The 17516-nt window shown below is 38.8% G+C and overlaps 2 protein-coding genes across 15 annotated transcripts in view; one reads left to right on the top strand and one right to left on the bottom strand.

The window, feature by feature from the left end:
* Window positions 1–787, bottom strand: part of LOC142895999 (sodium- and chloride-dependent GABA transporter 2-like) — a 15312-nt gene extending 14525 nt beyond the window's left edge. Inside the window, exon 1 of the mRNA XM_076037414.1 lies at window positions 659–787. The gene's annotated coding sequence lies outside the window, so the exon portion shown is untranslated. The remainder of the gene's footprint in view (window positions 1–658) is intronic.
* A 2530-nt stretch (window positions 788–3317) lies between these two features.
* slc6a22.2 (solute carrier family 6 member 22, tandem duplicate 2) lies at window positions 3318–14613 on the top strand. Of its 14 annotated transcripts, none has more exons than XM_076037422.1 (18): window positions 5791–6056; window positions 6455–6532; window positions 7044–7093; window positions 7487–7573; window positions 9132–9327; window positions 9538–9672; window positions 10357–10497; window positions 10597–10675; window positions 10753–10885; window positions 10977–11111; window positions 11559–11662; window positions 11752–11876; window positions 11970–12082; window positions 12266–12403; window positions 12692–12794; window positions 13077–13177; window positions 13826–13996; window positions 14266–14613. In XM_076037422.1, the coding sequence occupies exons 5-18, from the start codon at window positions 9150–9152 to the stop codon at window positions 14410–14412; spliced, it is 1803 nt and encodes a 600-aa protein (XP_075893537.1). In that variant the 5' UTR covers window positions 5791–6056; window positions 6455–6532; window positions 7044–7093; window positions 7487–7573; window positions 9132–9149; the 3' UTR covers window positions 14413–14613. The 14 variants fall into 14 exon arrangements, with proteins under 14 accessions (XP_075893539.1, XP_075893543.1, XP_075893540.1 ...); XM_076037420.1 differs by having other exon boundaries at window positions 7039–7093; XM_076037423.1 differs by lacking the exon at window positions 6455–6532 and adding an exon at window positions 6347–6379 and having other exon boundaries at window positions 7039–7093.
* Window positions 14614–17516: the final 2903 nt, after the last annotated feature.

The raw sequence follows: 17516 nt of genomic DNA, 5'->3' as shown, positions 1-17516 counted from the left end.
TGTGGTGTCAGCTGCGGCAAAATCTGAAGTCAAAGTCCTTATGACTTTGACCTCAAAGACCTTGCACAGATGCTGCACAGCCTCCTAAAAGATGGCAGAGGTGCAAAAGGTTCATTGGAAAGCTTCTTCCAATAACATTGTCTTTCAAATGGCAGAACATTTACGAACACTCTTTACCAATTTCACTTAACACTTACAATGTATCGATTAGGTCTATCAACTTTGACGCGCATTTGCAACCGCAGCTCAAAGCTTCTTGTGCAAAATTACCATTTTTTAACATTATTATTAGTTAGAAACAAGGCTCCTAGCCAGCTGGTAGCGATCACCTGTTGCCCTCTTCTGCATTTACCATTCCGTGTATGTAAAATATTGACATATATTAAGAATATTGACAAATATTAACATTACTTCTATATAATTTCAGTTTTATCTTAATTTTTAATTTAAACATAATTAATCTTTTTCTGAATTTTTTTTCAAAACATGTACGTACACTGTACAACGTCGGAGGCATCCACAGTGTTGCTCCAGTAACCTCTTGTTGTCCTTGTACAATGACAGGAAAGATAGCTTATCTTATCTTTACAAGTGGATAATCCAACTGCATAACACCAACCTCAGAGGAAGCTCAAAGCAAATAAAAGTGCCAACTCACCAACATTACTCAAAAATACAATCCAACGAAACTTTGCACTGAGATGATGTCAGACAGGGCTGGCTGGCTTTTGGCCTAGGCGAGCTAGGCTGTTGCCAAGGTCGCCATCTGCTGGAGGGAGCAGTCGTTTATTGGTGCAGGAGTAGCTTAAATAGGAACACACGTAGTATGGTCACATGACAAACACACCTGAGCGGAATCCCAAATAATTGCCTTGGCTTCCTTTTAATCATGACGGCAGTCATAGTCATAAGAAGACATGAGTGCATGAGTTCCCCTTTTGAAATCACAGATATGGAAATTCTACCAAGGAACAGATTTCAGGGGTCGTTCTTGCCACACAATCAACCACACGTGTATTCATATCTAAAAATCTAGGGTGCAAAATGCAGCCAGTTTACCACATCGCATCGACATATCATGAGGGCAGAAACTGTAATGGAAAATTGTACCGAAAGGCCTTAAGCCTGCCTCGTGACTTCTCTGCACATGCTTTGGAGTGTTTTTTCATATCTTGTCTTGTAGAGTTTTTCATATCTGTCTGGTTTCTGTTAACTTAAGACTTCTTGCCCTCTCAGTTGACCTGGGCAAGTGAGCATGCACTCTGCATGAACTCTTTGTCCTGTTACTGTTCATACTGCCTTATATGTACATCACATGTGTTTATGTAATCATAAATGTCCATTTTTCGTCTGTGGCTAAAGGGCAACGAAAGTACTTTGTTCTGTTAACCTGTCCACGGGTGTCTGGGTGGCCAGTGGATGCAGATACCCCTCTAGTGCCACTTCTGTAAACAGTTCAACCTATATAAGATGTACAAGTTTGTTACTTCTTTGCAAGATCATGCAGACACTTGTTGTGTGTGTGCGCTTGCCCGGAGCTCCATGATAAAAACCCAAAAGACCTTCGCATCTCCTCGTTGATCTTTAGTATTTTTTCCACAACAAAAACCCTTGTGGATATGATGCTAAAGTGGCAGAGATTTTAGGTGCAAAAATCGGTGCTATTTGCCGCTGTGCTCCATTCTTTGAGAAACTAGTCCTATGTCTCCAAGGTGCCATTGGAATGCCTTGTTTTGCTTTCGGAAGAGCTGATGGAGGTGGCCCAAGGAAAGGGCGGTCTGGCCTGGCCTGCTAAAGAAACTGTCCCTGTGATCTAGACCACAGATACGCGTTTGAGGTATGAGGTACAAAGAATGAGGTTTAAGCGATAACAAAAACATAAGCGAAAGAAGGCAGTCTGTTTAAAGGAAAATTAAAATAGTAAAACCACTCCAGTTGCCTCAACTTCTACACTAAGGCGACCTGGACGACTGAGAACCTTCACACACATAAAAATATAATTGCACAGCTGGTGACCCAAATGACCCCGTCTCTCTCTCCCTCTGTGCCTGTGTCTGTCCCACGCAGGCACCCTCAGATACAACAACTTCATTCCAACACAATGGTCCAAATGATCAACACAGATGAGTCAACCATGCACAGAAACCCTTGTCAGCCTCTACGAGATGACTACAGTTCTTGCAGATTGGGACATTTGTCTCACAGCCAAACACCTGCAAGCCTCTTCAATCCAATTCTCAACAGTTATCAAGTCAACAGACAATTTACCAGAAAATTTTGGGCATTTTCGCTTTCTTGGAACATATGCAAACTGAGTTTGTGCTGGAGTTACAGCAGCAGGGATTGGTATGTTTTACTTGCAGAGGTGAAGTCATTTTCTCAAGGGGATATTCCTTTGGCATACTGGTTAGCACGCATGACAATTACCCTGGAGTCTGGGGTTCAAAGCCCGCCAGGGCCCTCTTCACTGTGCCACATCATACATTATAGTTCAATATCAATACTTTTAAGACACACAGGTTTATTTAGTTATCCAAGAAAGTATTATTGCTACATTTCATTATTTTTTTTTACATGCATGAGAATTAAAATTTTCTGTTATATTTTACCATATTTTTTGGATGTGCAACATGTCTGTTTCCTATGACATTATTGTTGCAAATTATTAAAGCTTTCTGCAACAGAAACTGTAGGTCGAATATTTTTAAATATTGAATTTGGGTTCAGAGACATTACTTTGCCTTAAATTGCTTCTCAACTACTCAGAATGTTTTTGTCACCCCCTCGTGTCCATTTTACTGTCTTTGATCTCAAGAAATTTTGGTCTGTGCTGTCTGAGCTAAAATTAGTTGCATCAAGCATACAAAACTAATCACTACTAGATCTACTTATCGTTTAGTACATGAATGACACTGTAATGTTTTAGCACACAGAATTAAAACATGTTTAGGGCCAAATTCAAGAAAGGACTAAATGATAAAAGAAAAAAGATTAAGGAGATTAAAGACAATCCAAAAAGTTGTAGTTATAAATATGCAGCAGAATCATTTTGTTCTTGAAGGAGTGAAGTAATAAAGCATGTACAGCTGAACAACATATGTCAATGTAAGTGGAGAAACTCTTGTTATTAGTAGGTCATTAAATATTTTTCTTTGCATTATTTCTTTTAGATACTCCATGTTTTTTTCATTCTATATGTATCTTTATCTGTATGACCTACGAGTCATGTTTGTTTTTTCCTTCAATGCAAAAGAATTTCTTTTTTCTTTTCTTTTACCAATGATGATTTTGAATATGCTATGTCTTTCAGCTTTTGATTGTTGGCTTGGAGTCTTTGGTTTAGTGTTCTGTTACACTGACTTGTGCCGTGACTGAAAGATACATTTTACCTTGAGGTAAGGAGCAATAATACTTGCAGCTAAACGGAAACAAGCATCCTGGTGTATGCACAAATTTGTTGTTTTGGTTTTGTTGTAGTGCACAAATTAACCTTCGGAGGAGCAGCAATGTTCCAGCACCTGTTTATTCAAGAATCCTCTTTTTCATCAAATTTTGTCATTTTTTTATGACCCATGTTAAAATGGACTAATTGGCATTGCAGTCACATGTTTGTTCTCATTCCGTTTAAATCCATATTGCTCGAAAACAAAAGCAGATTCTGCTTTTTCTGTTTCATATTTGCAAGCTTTGCCATCATTGCATCAAAACAAACAATAAACAAACTAATACCGAATGCAGTACTACTACCGTTTGTGATACTACGTTTATGATTTTATTGGATTGAAATAATGGCTTTGCCTTGAGTCTAAACCTGAAAACAACGCTCCATTTATTAACGTTGTGTGTGTGTGTATATATATATATATATATATATATATGTATATATATATATATATATATACGTACATATATATATATATACGTATATATATATATATATATATATATATATATATATATATATATATATACGTATATATATATATATATATATACATATATATATGTATATATATATATATACATATACATATATATACGTATATATATATATACATATATATATATATATATATATATATATATATATATATATATATATATACATATATATATATGTATATATATATATATATACATATATATTATTTATTAATAGCTCATCATACTTGGAATAGTGTGGCAGTAACCATAAACTTTGGTTTTGGTGCACTTTCACTTTTATTTTTATTTTATTTTTAATTTTTTGTATTTTTTATTTGTTTTTATTGTATTTTTTTTTTTTTTTTTCTTGAGCACGGCAATGAGACGCAGCTATAGGGCATTGGGAATAGGGGTAGGTTTGGATAAGTCAAGTACTTCTTCCGAGCATATTTAAGTTGTGGACATTTGTTTTTGTTGTTGTTTTTTTCTTTGAGTATTAGGCTTACATATCTTCTTTTGTTGTAATATATTTAACGTCCCAGAGAAACTTGCTGGACGGCAGCTCTCCAGAAGGGGTCGCCCTAGACAAACCTATTGATGCAGCTCATTAGACTTCGAGATAAGCAGGTTTTGAATTGCATTAAAAAATATATATATATATATAAAATAAAATCTTTATTCACACTAATATGAACAGCCGGGTAACAATGACGCACAAAACAATACAATACGTGCCGGTAGAAAAAAACCCCACAAAAACAAAATAATGATAGCCTACATAAAATAACGTTTTAACAATAAACTGGATAAATAAACAAACAACTTAAGTTAATCACAAATGGCTCTAGTTTTCACAGCTGTGGGATGAATGCAATGTCCCAGAGTTTCAAGGTAGGCGTTCATGAAGAATTTGGAGACACTGAGGTTGGGAAATTGCTTGCATTTTTGGAAATGTTGGGCTTTAATTACCTATATATAATACCTTTTGTCTGAAAGTTGATCATCAAACAGACCAACAAGAAGGATTTGAAATCGAGTCCAAAATGGACAGCTCGCTTTCTACATAACAACAAAATGAAATAAGTCCAAAAAGTTTGCACAATGTGTGTACAGAACTAAAAGCGTCAAGTGACGTCACAAGCCCATTCTGTGTTGATATCCTGTCCCTTGATTACCGTGCAGAAATCTTTTCTCCTTGCCTTGGACCAATATAGATCATAACTGTCAACATAAAATACAGCATGTTGCCAATGACTAAACAGTCTGCTAAACTGAGAGCCCAAATTGTACTTTACGGGAAAACCAAACAATACGTAAGAGAACTAAACTCTTAAAGAGCAAGAGGCCCAAGAGAGACATCCTAGTACTTCTAATATGATGTGATTACTTGTAAGTTGACATTATTCTCGAAACAGTGATGGTCGTGTTATACCGTTGTTTGCTCTACAGCGTTCGGTCAGGCAACTGCAGGGAGCAGGCGCAGGCATGCGAGTGGAGGTACTCTTGTCGTGGTGTAAAACTGCGACATCTGGCGGTGAAATGACAGCACACTACTAATAGCACATTAGCGTCGGTAACGTCGCTAAGTATATAAAGAGGAAAGACATTCTTGAATGTGTTTGTGTGAAAAATAGATTGAAGTGCTCGTAGAAAAATTCGAATTGCAGTCTGACAAATAACCTCTGAGTGACCTTTGTTACAAGGCAAGTGTGCCAGTTTTTGATGGGACAACCAGATATAAAATATAAATGGTCTTACCTTTTTACATGTAAGCAAAGCACTCCTCAACTAATTATGTAAGAAATATGTCAAACTCATTCTGTAGAAATTGTGTAAAATTCAAATTTGTAGCTGATTTTAAGTGCATTCAGTACCAGTGGGAAAAGTGTCGGGCCAAGAAGAGACCCTCAAATGTTTATCTGTTGGTAAAGTGTCCTATCTTGGCAAACAGACAAGCGTAAGGACTGTGTGTTTGTGACTGCTGTCTGCTTAATTGGTTTCTATTGGTTAAGACTGGTTTTGTTAGTCTCAGTGGCCACTCCTAACAGAAACCCATTTCACTGAAATTAATCTCGGAGGGCCGGCTGTTTTCTCTCAAACAACTCTGCCGGGGGAGGAAACAACTGCTCAAGGTGAGCTGTGCATTTTTTAGGCTTGATCTCTTCCCCCTCCCCCAACAAACTGTATTGAATTTGAGCGCATGTTTTATTTTACCTCGTAAGAGGTGAATTTCTCATTTAATTTGCTGAGTTCCCGCTAATGCTGCACTTGCAATAACACATTGTCAAGTATCTATTTTAAGCTTTGCATGAATTGCTGTGCTTCCATAAAGTAATCCACTCCCGCCAAAACAACTCTGCCAATGAAAGAAAATAAGAAAATTTACGATCTTTTAAAAATACCTTTTTTTCCTCTGATGTAGAGAATGCAGCTTCCAGAACACCATATGCATATTGTGAGTGTTGTTAGTCTTGTCAAGTGTGATGCTTGATCAATGAAACTTTTTACATTTGTAATGAAAATATCCCAGTGAGAAGAAGCCCGGGGGCCCTGTCCTCAGGCCAACTCGGGCTTATCATGATACTCTCGTCCATGTTCTTTACTGTGGGTAAGCACTCAATTTTCTAAAGTCAGTCATAAATGCTGTACAAAGTTCAGAGGTTAATGGATCAAGAAAATTAACACTTCATAAGTTAAGTGAGATGCTAAGCTTGCAAATTCATTATCAAACCCATTCTTCTCTGTTGACTGAGAGGTTGGAATGTAAGGAATAGCAGAGTTTCCAATTATGGAGTTCATAACACATTGCCAAGGCAGGTTTGGATCATGTGTATGCTTCTGTGTGAACATATACTGTTCTGTAGCTTCACATTGAAGCATATGAGCAGACATACACAGTCAACAACAGTCATACACCTTACACAACCTTGGAATGCCATCCGAACAAAATGTAGAGATCTACAATCGCCTTCCCGCACCGCATATAAGCGTAGAACACTGACAATGATGGAGTGAGGTTCAAAGATGGGTTGCCCTGTGTTTCAGCTGCATGTTCTCTTGTCAGTTTTTAGTTGTCTGTCTTTTATATTGCTTGTCTGTTTCATATCAACCAAGCCCAGAGAGCAGCAACATCATGGTGCAGCAAGTGCCCTATTTACTTCAGCAGAGGGTAAAAATATACAAATAAACAAACTGATGTAACTAAAGTTTTGTCATTTGTTCATTAAATGTCACAAAAATTAATCTCTTATCCTCCCATCATTTATGTAACGAGTTTCCCTATCACTTTATTGGTCAGAATGCTGAGAGGTTTATCCAATAGGAACACTGGTTAAAGTCATTTAAAACAAACAAGAAGTGTGGATTTACTTTTTCAGCGGCTTTTGATGACTTAAACCGAAGTTTCACTGTGATTGATTACAATGCCACTAATCTTTAAAATTCTAAAATAAGCAATGTTTATAAGTTGCTTACTTTGTTTTAAAAAACATACTACTTAATGTTTCTTAGACTGAAACAATACATTTTTATTTCTCTAATTTGACCATCTTGATTGTTGTAGATCTCCGAGAGTGTATTTTGGCTTTTGCTGTTTTATTGAACGTCCAAGGCAGTGACTCGCACACACTGGAAAAACTGTGGCCCCACTGTAAGTACAGTCTTTTTTATTCCAGGTTTCAGTTTGAGATCCTATTTCAGACCACACTGACTGTTTTTTTTTTTTTGCAGTTTGTTCTCTGCCATATTATCATGTACATTATCATCTTATACTGTAGTCGATGTATGCCACCTGGCAACACCAGGGGTCAAGAGCAGCATAGACTCAAAAGGGAGGGAGGTGGAGACAAACTTTTCTTGGAGACTACTGTTTTCATTCAGTCAGATTGGCAGTTGCACAGAAAAAGAAACACAAACTGCTGTCTGCAGATAAGACATTGCCGGAACAACATCGTATTCTGGCACAGCTCAAATTGACTTGCGGCTTGAGGCTTCTCTAAAAACAGAAGAGGACACATCATATTATACTCAGGTTATTTAATTTTCCAATCGATTTTATTATTTTTATTTTAGTTATTGCATGCTTCTATTTTATTGTATGTATTTATATTTGACTGGAGCCCTGTTACTAAAAGAATTTCCCTCGGGATAAATAAAGTATTTCTCATTCTGAGTCTGATTATAGTCAACATTATCAAAAAGGCAAATGACATTTCAGCAATATCTTTTCAGGTAAATGTTGCACAGTTGACAGCCACTACTGACAATATCTGTCGGTCGTGGCTGAGAAATTGACTGAGTCGAGTATCCAGGCGTGCATGTGCCGTTTTTATCTTTATGAATTCTGTAATATTAGCACACACCAGCATTTAGTCTCGTAGCTGCACTCTGCAGGCGATCGGTACATTGCATTGAGTGGCGTCTATATCGTACGCAACTCATTCCCGTTGACTCTCTTTGGCTATCTCGCGAATGAAGCACACTTTACTGTTCATATTCATGAACACGAATGTCACATTTTCCTCCTACACACTTGGACACCTGTATACAGCCAAAGACATTACTTTTCATCACTTTTCTATCACTTCCGCTCACCGGTAAACACATGTAAACGCTAGCATTCGCCCAGTAGCTGCATTCTGCGGGTAAAATCAGTATGTCGAGTGGCATCAGGACCCCCCGAAGCTACAGCTGCCAGCAGGTGCCTGTGTGAAATATCTCCCCACGTACCCAAACCAAGCTAACTAACAGTCACGCTAAAAAGAAATAAACTCTAATTAGGGAGAGGGTGCCCAGTGTCCATGTATAGAATTCTGGGTCCCACACTAGGGAGTAAATTACATCATACAGTTAATATTAGTGATTTTTCAAGCTTTATTGGGTCATGAAAGGTGAAGCCAAAATCCTACTGTAGGCAACACATTTGTGTCCAACAAAAATGGCCCCAAAAACACACAGTCATCACATTGTGCAGGGTTAATTCTCTATAACTGTCCAAACTGGAGATCCGTTCTAGGCTTTTTTCATTTTATAGCACATACAGTCCACTAGCATTCAAGAGCTGTCTTTGCTCGAGTATGGCCTTTTTGGTGTGCTATACAGGAAACTAATGTTTTAGAACTGAATTTTGCACAGCACTCAGTAGGCCTGTCAAAAGCTTGAAATGATTGACAGTTTGATAAACTGCCATGGTTTTGTTGTGTCTTGAGGTCGATACGGACCAAAAGATGTCAAAGGTCCAAATAATCCCGATGATCCCTGGGGGTGGTCCGCGACAGCCCCCCAAACCTCAAGAGCGAGAGGAGTGGTCCAACAAGGTTGAGTTCATCCTGGCTGTAGCTGGACACATCATCGGTCTGGGGAATTTCTGGAGGTTTCCATACCTCTGCTACAAGAACGGAGGAGGTACATCTTTGTGAAATTTAATTTTGAATTTTGAGCAAACATGGAGAATGTAACTATTTTGCACGGATCAAAGTTTATTGAGATGTGTTGTCTGGCAAAGCAGAGCTGGCCTCATGTTTGTTCAGGGATGGGCGTTTTAGAGTTGAGTGTTATCCAATGTCTATCAAATACCCACATGTGATAATAATATGAATTTTATTTTTTCCCAAGGGGTATTCTTCATACCTTATGTTTTGTTTTTATTCACCTGTGGCACACCGCTCTTCTTCCTGGAGACGTCTCTGGGCCAGTTAACCAGTCAGAGTGGAGTAACATGCTGGAGAAAGATCTGCCCTCTTTTTGAAGGTGAGTCTACACATCATTAGCTGGTGGCGCACAAACTCAGTAGAACCACAATCTTGGCAACATATGTGATAAACTGCAATAAAACTCATTTAGAGCTGTTGCCATGGTTGAAAAATCGGAAGGTAATCGTATCAAGTTGAAATATATCAACCAATGTATCAACCAGATTTAGTGGTTTAGCTGGGCAGCTAAAGCAGGGTAGACATTAGCCCTGTGCTACCGCCTCAAAAACATGTTAACCAATCCCAAAAAACAAACGCTATAGCAGGGAACTAAACCCAGCCTCCAATCTGAGCATTTATAATCTGGCAATGGAAGATGCTGATTCCACATCTATTCATGAGCGTGTGTGTGTGTGATTTTGGTTTTCTTTTATGGTTAAAATTTGTATTCAGTTGTGGTGAATGCTGATACTGCACCTCGAAAGCTTATCTGTTCAGCCGCATCATCTGCTGGGTCCCTTGAGGCAGTTGTTACCCAGTTGTATTGGTAACGGAAGAGTGTTTACAAAATGTTTTTTGGTAATGCTTGGCAAAATGGCTGAGCAAGTTCTGAACTTAGCGATCGTGGGGGTCACTGACCCTAATAGCATACATACATCCAGCGAATGTATGATCTTCTGGTCTGGTCCACGTGTTTTTATTTTCCCCTTGTATTTAATGATGACCTCACTATCTTTACCAGGCTTGGGTTACGGGAGCCAAGTAGTTGTTATGTACACAGGAGTGTATTACATCATCATACTGGCATGGGCCTTTCTTTACCTGTTCTCATCCTTCAAGGCTGAACTACCGTGGACAAGCTGCAACAACAGCTGGAACACTGGTATCAACTCCTTTTCAAAACTTTTACAAAGACAACACTCTCGAGTTCACAACAGCAATCACTCCGGTAATCACAACCGCTGTCACTTCTCTATCTTAGATGGTTGTATAAGCGACAACAAAACATCGACTCTCTTCCTGCATGGAAACGGCACTTCTTCGGTCGTGGAGTTTTGGGAGTAAGTACCACCCCCCAAATTTAAAAAAATAAATAAATTGTGGCATTGTGTTGCACTTAACAAAAACCTTCTAACAGGAGGAGAATCTTGGGGCTGTCGAGTGGAATTGAAGAGATTGGAAATGTTCGCTGGGACCTGGCCCTGTGCTTACTCCTTGCCTGGATCTTGTGTTACTTCTGCATTTGGAAAGGAGTGAAGTCAACAGGAAAGGTGTGGTGAAACCTGTTCACACATTTTAAAAAACATTACCCATATACGTTTTTTCTAATCCCCATCTTCATAATCTTTGCTTTTGTCTTAGGTGGTCTATTTAACTGCCACATTTCCATATGTGATGCTGGTGGTGCTTCTGGTCCGTGGCCTCACGTTACCGGGGGCCAGAGACGGAATCGTCTATTACCTCTACCCAGACATATCGCGCCTCCGTGACCCAGAGGTATGACGCCTCTTTACTCTTGGTGCCTAGTCTTTCTGTTCTGCTTTGTCTGTAGCTCACAGTGTCAGTATTAATTAACGGGCTGATATTTACTTTAATTCAACCTACAGTTGTCAAGATATTTTAGTGTGGACCAAGAGGCAACAGCCTGACATAGTGGTTCCGTCATGCTTCTAGCAGGCAAGACCTTGAATGAATCAGATATATATCTAGATTTCAACAAGACCCCTAACCCCCCCCCCCCCCCCAAAATCCTACATTACCATATATAACATAATTGCAAATTCCAGAATTAAGTGAAACAGGGACTGTCTAGAGAAAACTGTGCAGATGCTTTCAGTAGGACCACTGACAGATTCCGTCACATAGGGCCACCATTGACAGCAGAAATCACTATCATCCACTGTCATCTTCACAAACTGACGCCAAACACAAACTGTCCCTCAGGTGTGGATGGATGCTGGCAGCCAAATTTTCTACTCATTTGGAGTTTGCACTGGCGTCCTCACATCGTTGGGGAGCTACAACAAATACAGCAACAACTGCTATCGGTGTGTATGGTTTTCAGAAGACGCTGGCCTCATTGTGATAAATGCTCTGTGGACCACAGCTTCACGAACGATCTGACTTGTCTTGGCAGAGACTCCATTGCCCTGTGCCTGTTAAACAGCCTGACCAGCTTTGTGGCTGGGTTTGCCATCTTTTCAGTGCTTGGATTTATGGCAAAAGAGCAAGGAGTAGATATATCGCTAGTGGCTGAATCAGGTGGGAGATGCTGAGCGAAATGATTCTGTATCACAAGTTTTTTTTTTCTAAAAAAAAAAAAGAAAAAGAAATAATTTTCAATTGTCCTTACAGGTCCAGGACTAGCATTCGTTGCCTTTCCTCGTGCCGTGGCTCTGATGCCACTCCCCCAGCTCTGGGCTATTTTCTTCTTTGTTATGATCATCTTTTTGGGATTAGACAGTGAGGTAATGCCAAACAAACATTTTTTCCATTCATTACAAGCATAAGAAAAACCCTGTAGCCTTTTGATTGTTACTTTTTGTGGTTTTGTTCTGTCCATATTTGCCTTTTTGTTAAATTTGTAAAGCAGCACGACTGTTACGTTAGGAAATGATCTACTCAACACCGTAGTTTCTCTATTCTTACAGTTTGTCTATCAAGAGGCTTTGGTTACAACTATCTGCGACATGTATCCTGCCTTTTTCCAAAACTCCTGCCGTCGTAAACTCCTCCTTCTGGCAATCTCTGTTGGGAGTTTCCTCATTGGCCTCCTGATGGTGACAGAGGTGAGAGGTGAAAGTCCTTGCTGTCTATATTTTGTGACATATGTGGCGAGGTCAACGAATTATCAAAATGAAACATCCATCTATCTTCTATACCCGGTCACTCCTGTGACCCCTCACAGTCGTAGGGGTCTGCTGGAGCCGCCAGTTCAAAATTTAACATTGGAAATACAATTCAGATCAGAGACACCCCTGTTGCTTTCTTCATGCATTGCATTGTATTTACAATAACTGCATACGCAGCATTTTGCAGTGAACCTTTTCCGTACTCACTCTGCATCTGATTTTCAGGGAGGCCTATATGTTTTCCAGCTGTTTGACTACTATGCCTGCACTGGGATGACTCTTCTGCTCTTTGCAATTCTTCAGTCTGTTTGTATTGGATGGGTCTACGGTAAGAAAAAGCCTGCCATTTTGATTTTCCAATGTAACACTTGTTGTAGTGGTAACCTGGCTTAACTGGGAGGGTTTCAATGACATTTATTTACTGTACAATAAAATCCTTTTGATGTAAGAATTTTTCATTATGCATTACCCATAGCAAATGCAAAAGGTAATTGAGATGCAAAGACTAAACATGAATTTAATATGAGACAATGTTACTGAAACAGCCCTATTGCTCTTTATTATTTACAACAGTTTTCAATTCAGTTTTCTGTGCCTTTATTTTCTGCAGGTGCAGATCGTCTGTATGACAATATACATGACATGATTGGATACCGCCCGTGGGGTTACATGAAATACTGTTGGAAGTACCTCACACCAGCCGTCTGCACAGTGAGTACCGACTGTGTAACTTTGCTGGTGGCATAGTAAGAGGCAGCTGTAACTGGCAGCTGTCTGCAGCGTCTGTCCTGAAGTCTCATCTGTCTCACTCAGATGGAGACAAGTAGAATCGATGATACAGTTCAAGCCTCTTCATTATCATCGCTGACATCTTCAGGGGCTCTCTAAACAACACGTTCAGGACTACCTTGCATAAAAATGTCTCATATGATCGAAAACTTCCCTTTACTAATATTATTTAACAACAATGTGCCTCTGGCCTGTCAACTAACTACCCAAAATGACAAAAATCCATCTTTTACTCGCTGAAATACAGTTTTGTAAATCGGCAGTTTGTGACGTCATTCGTTGTACGGTAATTGTAAAAAACATCCCCACTCTAGTATTGGTTTCAGCTTCTGGAATCACGCCCCCCAGAGGCAGTAAAACATATTTTTTAAATCAAATATCCAAAACTACTCCACAGGACTCCGGTATAAAAAAAGGTCCAGAAATGGCTAAAATATTAAATCTGTATTTATGTGATGATGCAAGGAACTTGTTTAACCACGACCACTGGGACTGCAAGATATTCACCTTGAAAAGAAGAAGAAGAAAAAAAAAAAGCTTTATTAATTCTGTTTTCTTTGTGTTTTTCAGTTTACGTTACTCTTCTCATTGATCAGATATACCCCACTCAAATTCAACAACACTTATGAATACCCTTGGTGGGGCTACGCACTCGGAGCATTCTTTACCCTCTCATCCACACTCATGGCTCCACTGTGGATGTTGTATGCCATGAGAGTTACTCCAGGAACACTAAAACAGGTACTGTAACAGGGTGCTAAAGGACAGTCTAGCAAAAACGTACTTTGCTACTATACTTGCTCCGGAAATCACAAGAGCAACAAATAGCAAATTCCTCAATTGAAATTTGCTAAATTAATTTGTATTAAAGCAGTGTAATGTTGAAAGAGGTTATTAGAACTGTGATTTCTGTGCATTCTTGACAGGAAATGCGTTATTGTGTTGGCTGTCACTGAATTATAATGTGAACTATATGTCCTCACATGTGCCCACTATGTTTCTCCATGCAGAGGCTGAAAACTTTGTGCACTCCAGCAGAGGACATGGTAGCTAATGCCCCTGCGAAGCAAGCCACAAGTAAACATGCGTTTCAGACCTTTACAGACTTGCGCACACTGCAAGAAAAGGAAAACCAAGAGTCTTCAAGCCTGGTGTGAAGATTGTAATTTCAAACCTGCTAACTCCATTGCTTTGTTCGTAACCCCAGCTGTGTAATATAAAGCGCCATTGTTCACACATTACACTCTTGAAGAAAAGTGATCGCACATTGTATTGTAATAAATGTTCTCCTGTGTTCTCAGTTTTACACCTACAGTACGTTCACACAGATGGAAATGAAGACAAACACTTGCACTCCACGCCCATTTCTTGGGGTTTACTTCAGGGACCTTTTGTTTCTGCTGTCCACACATGTCCAAATAATGTAATATACATATTTTTCATCTTCAGATGGGAGCTCAGTTATATGGGCTCACTTGGAATCTTTTTTTTTTTTAAATTATTATTTTCTGCTAAAAATGGTATAAAAATATTTTTTCAGGATAATGTCATGCCCTCATACTGTCAAGGATACTTACATTAAATGGACATTGCCCACACAGTTAAAATATCACACATTTACTACTCAAGTGGCGCCAAAGACTCTGGTGACATTTTATAATCCACAAAGCCATTTGTGAATTTCATGGGTAGGAAGATGTCAGTGAACGCCTACGGTAGCCATGTATGTGTGCTTTAAAAAGCAAAACTAAAAAATAAGTAAAACCATCATAAACATGGCTCTGTACTGCTTGAATGTAACACCAGACTCTGGTTAGATTTAGTGTGAACAGCAGGATTTATTTACACTGTGGCTAAAAACATGGTGTTAATGTCATTGTGTCTTCCAGAAACTTTCATTTGGAGACATGCATTCATGTCTCTGTTGAAACAGGTTGACCAAAATAGGCTTCCTATTGGGATTGTTATTTACCTGTCTAAAATCCAAGTCTTAATCTGGTTTAGAATATGCCACCAGAATCCCCATCAGTGTGCGAATGAGTAATAAATGGCCTTAGGTTCAAGGGTTAGGGTTAGGGTTAGGGTTAATTATTTTGAAAGATCCTGCTGATACACAAGTACAAATCACATTAAAAATAAAAGTGGTTTGTTTTGGGAATTGAATTATCTCAATGTAGATGGAACTCGATTGATGTAATCAACGTAATAGATTTTTTGTATCTGTGCTGATTCAGAGGGGCAGGGCCATTCAGTCAACTCTTTTTTCCCCTTCCTGCAAGCTTTTCTTCTCAGGGTTTTTTTTCTCGATTGGCATGGGCAACTGAACTTTTTAGAATTTCTAAAATATAATATTACAATTTAATATATTCCTAAATTGCATCTCAGATGTTGCTTGATGTAAAATATTACCATTAAACATCTCCAATAATAAAAGTATTGACTTTTTTTTGTTGGTCAACTTGATGACAACATTAACCTTCGCAGTAAAATTATCTTGCTACTGGTTGCCAGCCTATGCGATACTCTAGTGTCCGCTGGGTTGATTACATGTGCAACTCTCCCATGGAAACTCATTCCTAATTGCGTAACAATCTCAGTTTAAATGACTATTATGCTTGAAATGTTTAAGAACAGACAAAACGGACTATACAACCAGTTGTAAGTTATAAAACCTGTAGTGAATATATGGTAAGTTTTTTTTTTTTTTTTTAGCCTACCATAAGATTGTTCTACTAAAGCATTAATCTTTCAAAGTATAATTATGATGATTTTTCTTCTTAGATTTGAAGTGGTTTCTTAATACACCGCCAGAGGGCGCGTTAGCGCCAGCAACGACACAAGAAACACGGATCCTCGAAAGACTCGAATATGCAGGTCTTTGGAATGAGGAGGAAACGAGGTTAATCATTTGTGACCAGAAAACAAAGACTTGCCTTCAGACTTCATCCAGCATTATTTTCACACGACACGAGTTTTTGTCAGGGGCTGCCTGGGTCATTATAAAACCTTTGGAAATACATTGAACAAAATACATCCGCACACCTTTACATCGGATCGGATGCCCCGCTTAAAGGACTGAGAACTGATCGTTGGTAGTATAATTTAAGACACAACACATTTGGATGAATCAACAAATCTCTTCCGGTTTGGGAGTACGGAGGTTTACTTGACGAGAGTCTCAGTTCTAAAAATAGGAACAGCTTTGCTCCCTTTTTTCCTTACAGTAGTTGATGACATCTACTGGCTGAAAAGTCACATTGCACACAAACCATTAACAGTTTTGTTTTGCTTTATAAGTCAATACGGGTTTCAAATGATTTGAGGATTCTAAATAATATAGCTATCCATCCTGCCCCCATGTTATTTTAGACTTTCTAGACCCCAACCGTAACGCTGGCTTTTAGACTCCGTGTTAGTAAAAATAATAGTCGAAAACATTTTTATTTTCATTTTGATGTGAAATTGGAGAAGAGCATTGCCTTCAGTTAATGTTACATGTAAATGTAAAACAGGTTTGAAATGAGTTGCTAAATGAACTTGACATGTATACACGGATATGGAGTTGTGCGAGTCTGGAAAATGATTTTATTCCCCGTGGCAGAACAATGGCAATAAACTTGCAATAGTGACAACATAATTTCTAACTAATCCGTTCTCTCAATTGACGTCAGATGACATTGTTGATATTGACACTGACGTTCGATTATAGAGCCACACTAAACAAAAAATACTTTGAAGGCTTGAAGCGGCTTGAACTTGGTTTGTCACTGTAACACCGCCAGAGGGCGTAATATGCACTGGGGTTATGCTATGCATTGCTATCGGAACGCTAGCTATGGGTAATGTCGTCATGTGATGATCAATCAACGCGTTCTGTGAGAAAAGTCCAGTCACAATCAATCATGATCCCGCCTCCTCGGTTATTTCATATTGTTTTAATTAAGTCGACTCAGATGTTGAATGTTCACGTGGAGTAAACAAGTCATCTGCCTATCTTAATCACACTTAGCAGACTTCTGCTTACAGAATAAACAGTAAAACAACACATTTAGACAAATCAACAAGATTGTTGCAGTTTGAGAGTGCATTCATTTTCTGCCTTGCTTTAAAACTTAAACAAGCACTTTTTGATGTCTGTTGGGATTTATTAACCACCTCTTCCAGAAATAAATGATTTCTGTTAGCTACCTACAAGCCCTCGCCAAAATTAGGGTTCGACTGGATCAGCAGTGGTGGTGTTTGGTTGTACATGGTTATCACA

This window comes from Nelusetta ayraudi, unplaced genomic scaffold, assembly GCF_046127955.1.
Source record: "Nelusetta ayraudi isolate G7.1 ecotype Tasmania unplaced genomic scaffold, CSIRO-AGI_Nayr_v1 ptg000050l, whole genome shotgun sequence".
NCBI lineage: Eukaryota > Metazoa > Chordata > Actinopteri > Tetraodontiformes > Monacanthidae > Nelusetta > Nelusetta ayraudi.
The sequence above is the reverse complement of the archived record's forward strand: the minus strand, read 5'-3'. Positions and strand labels throughout refer to the sequence as shown.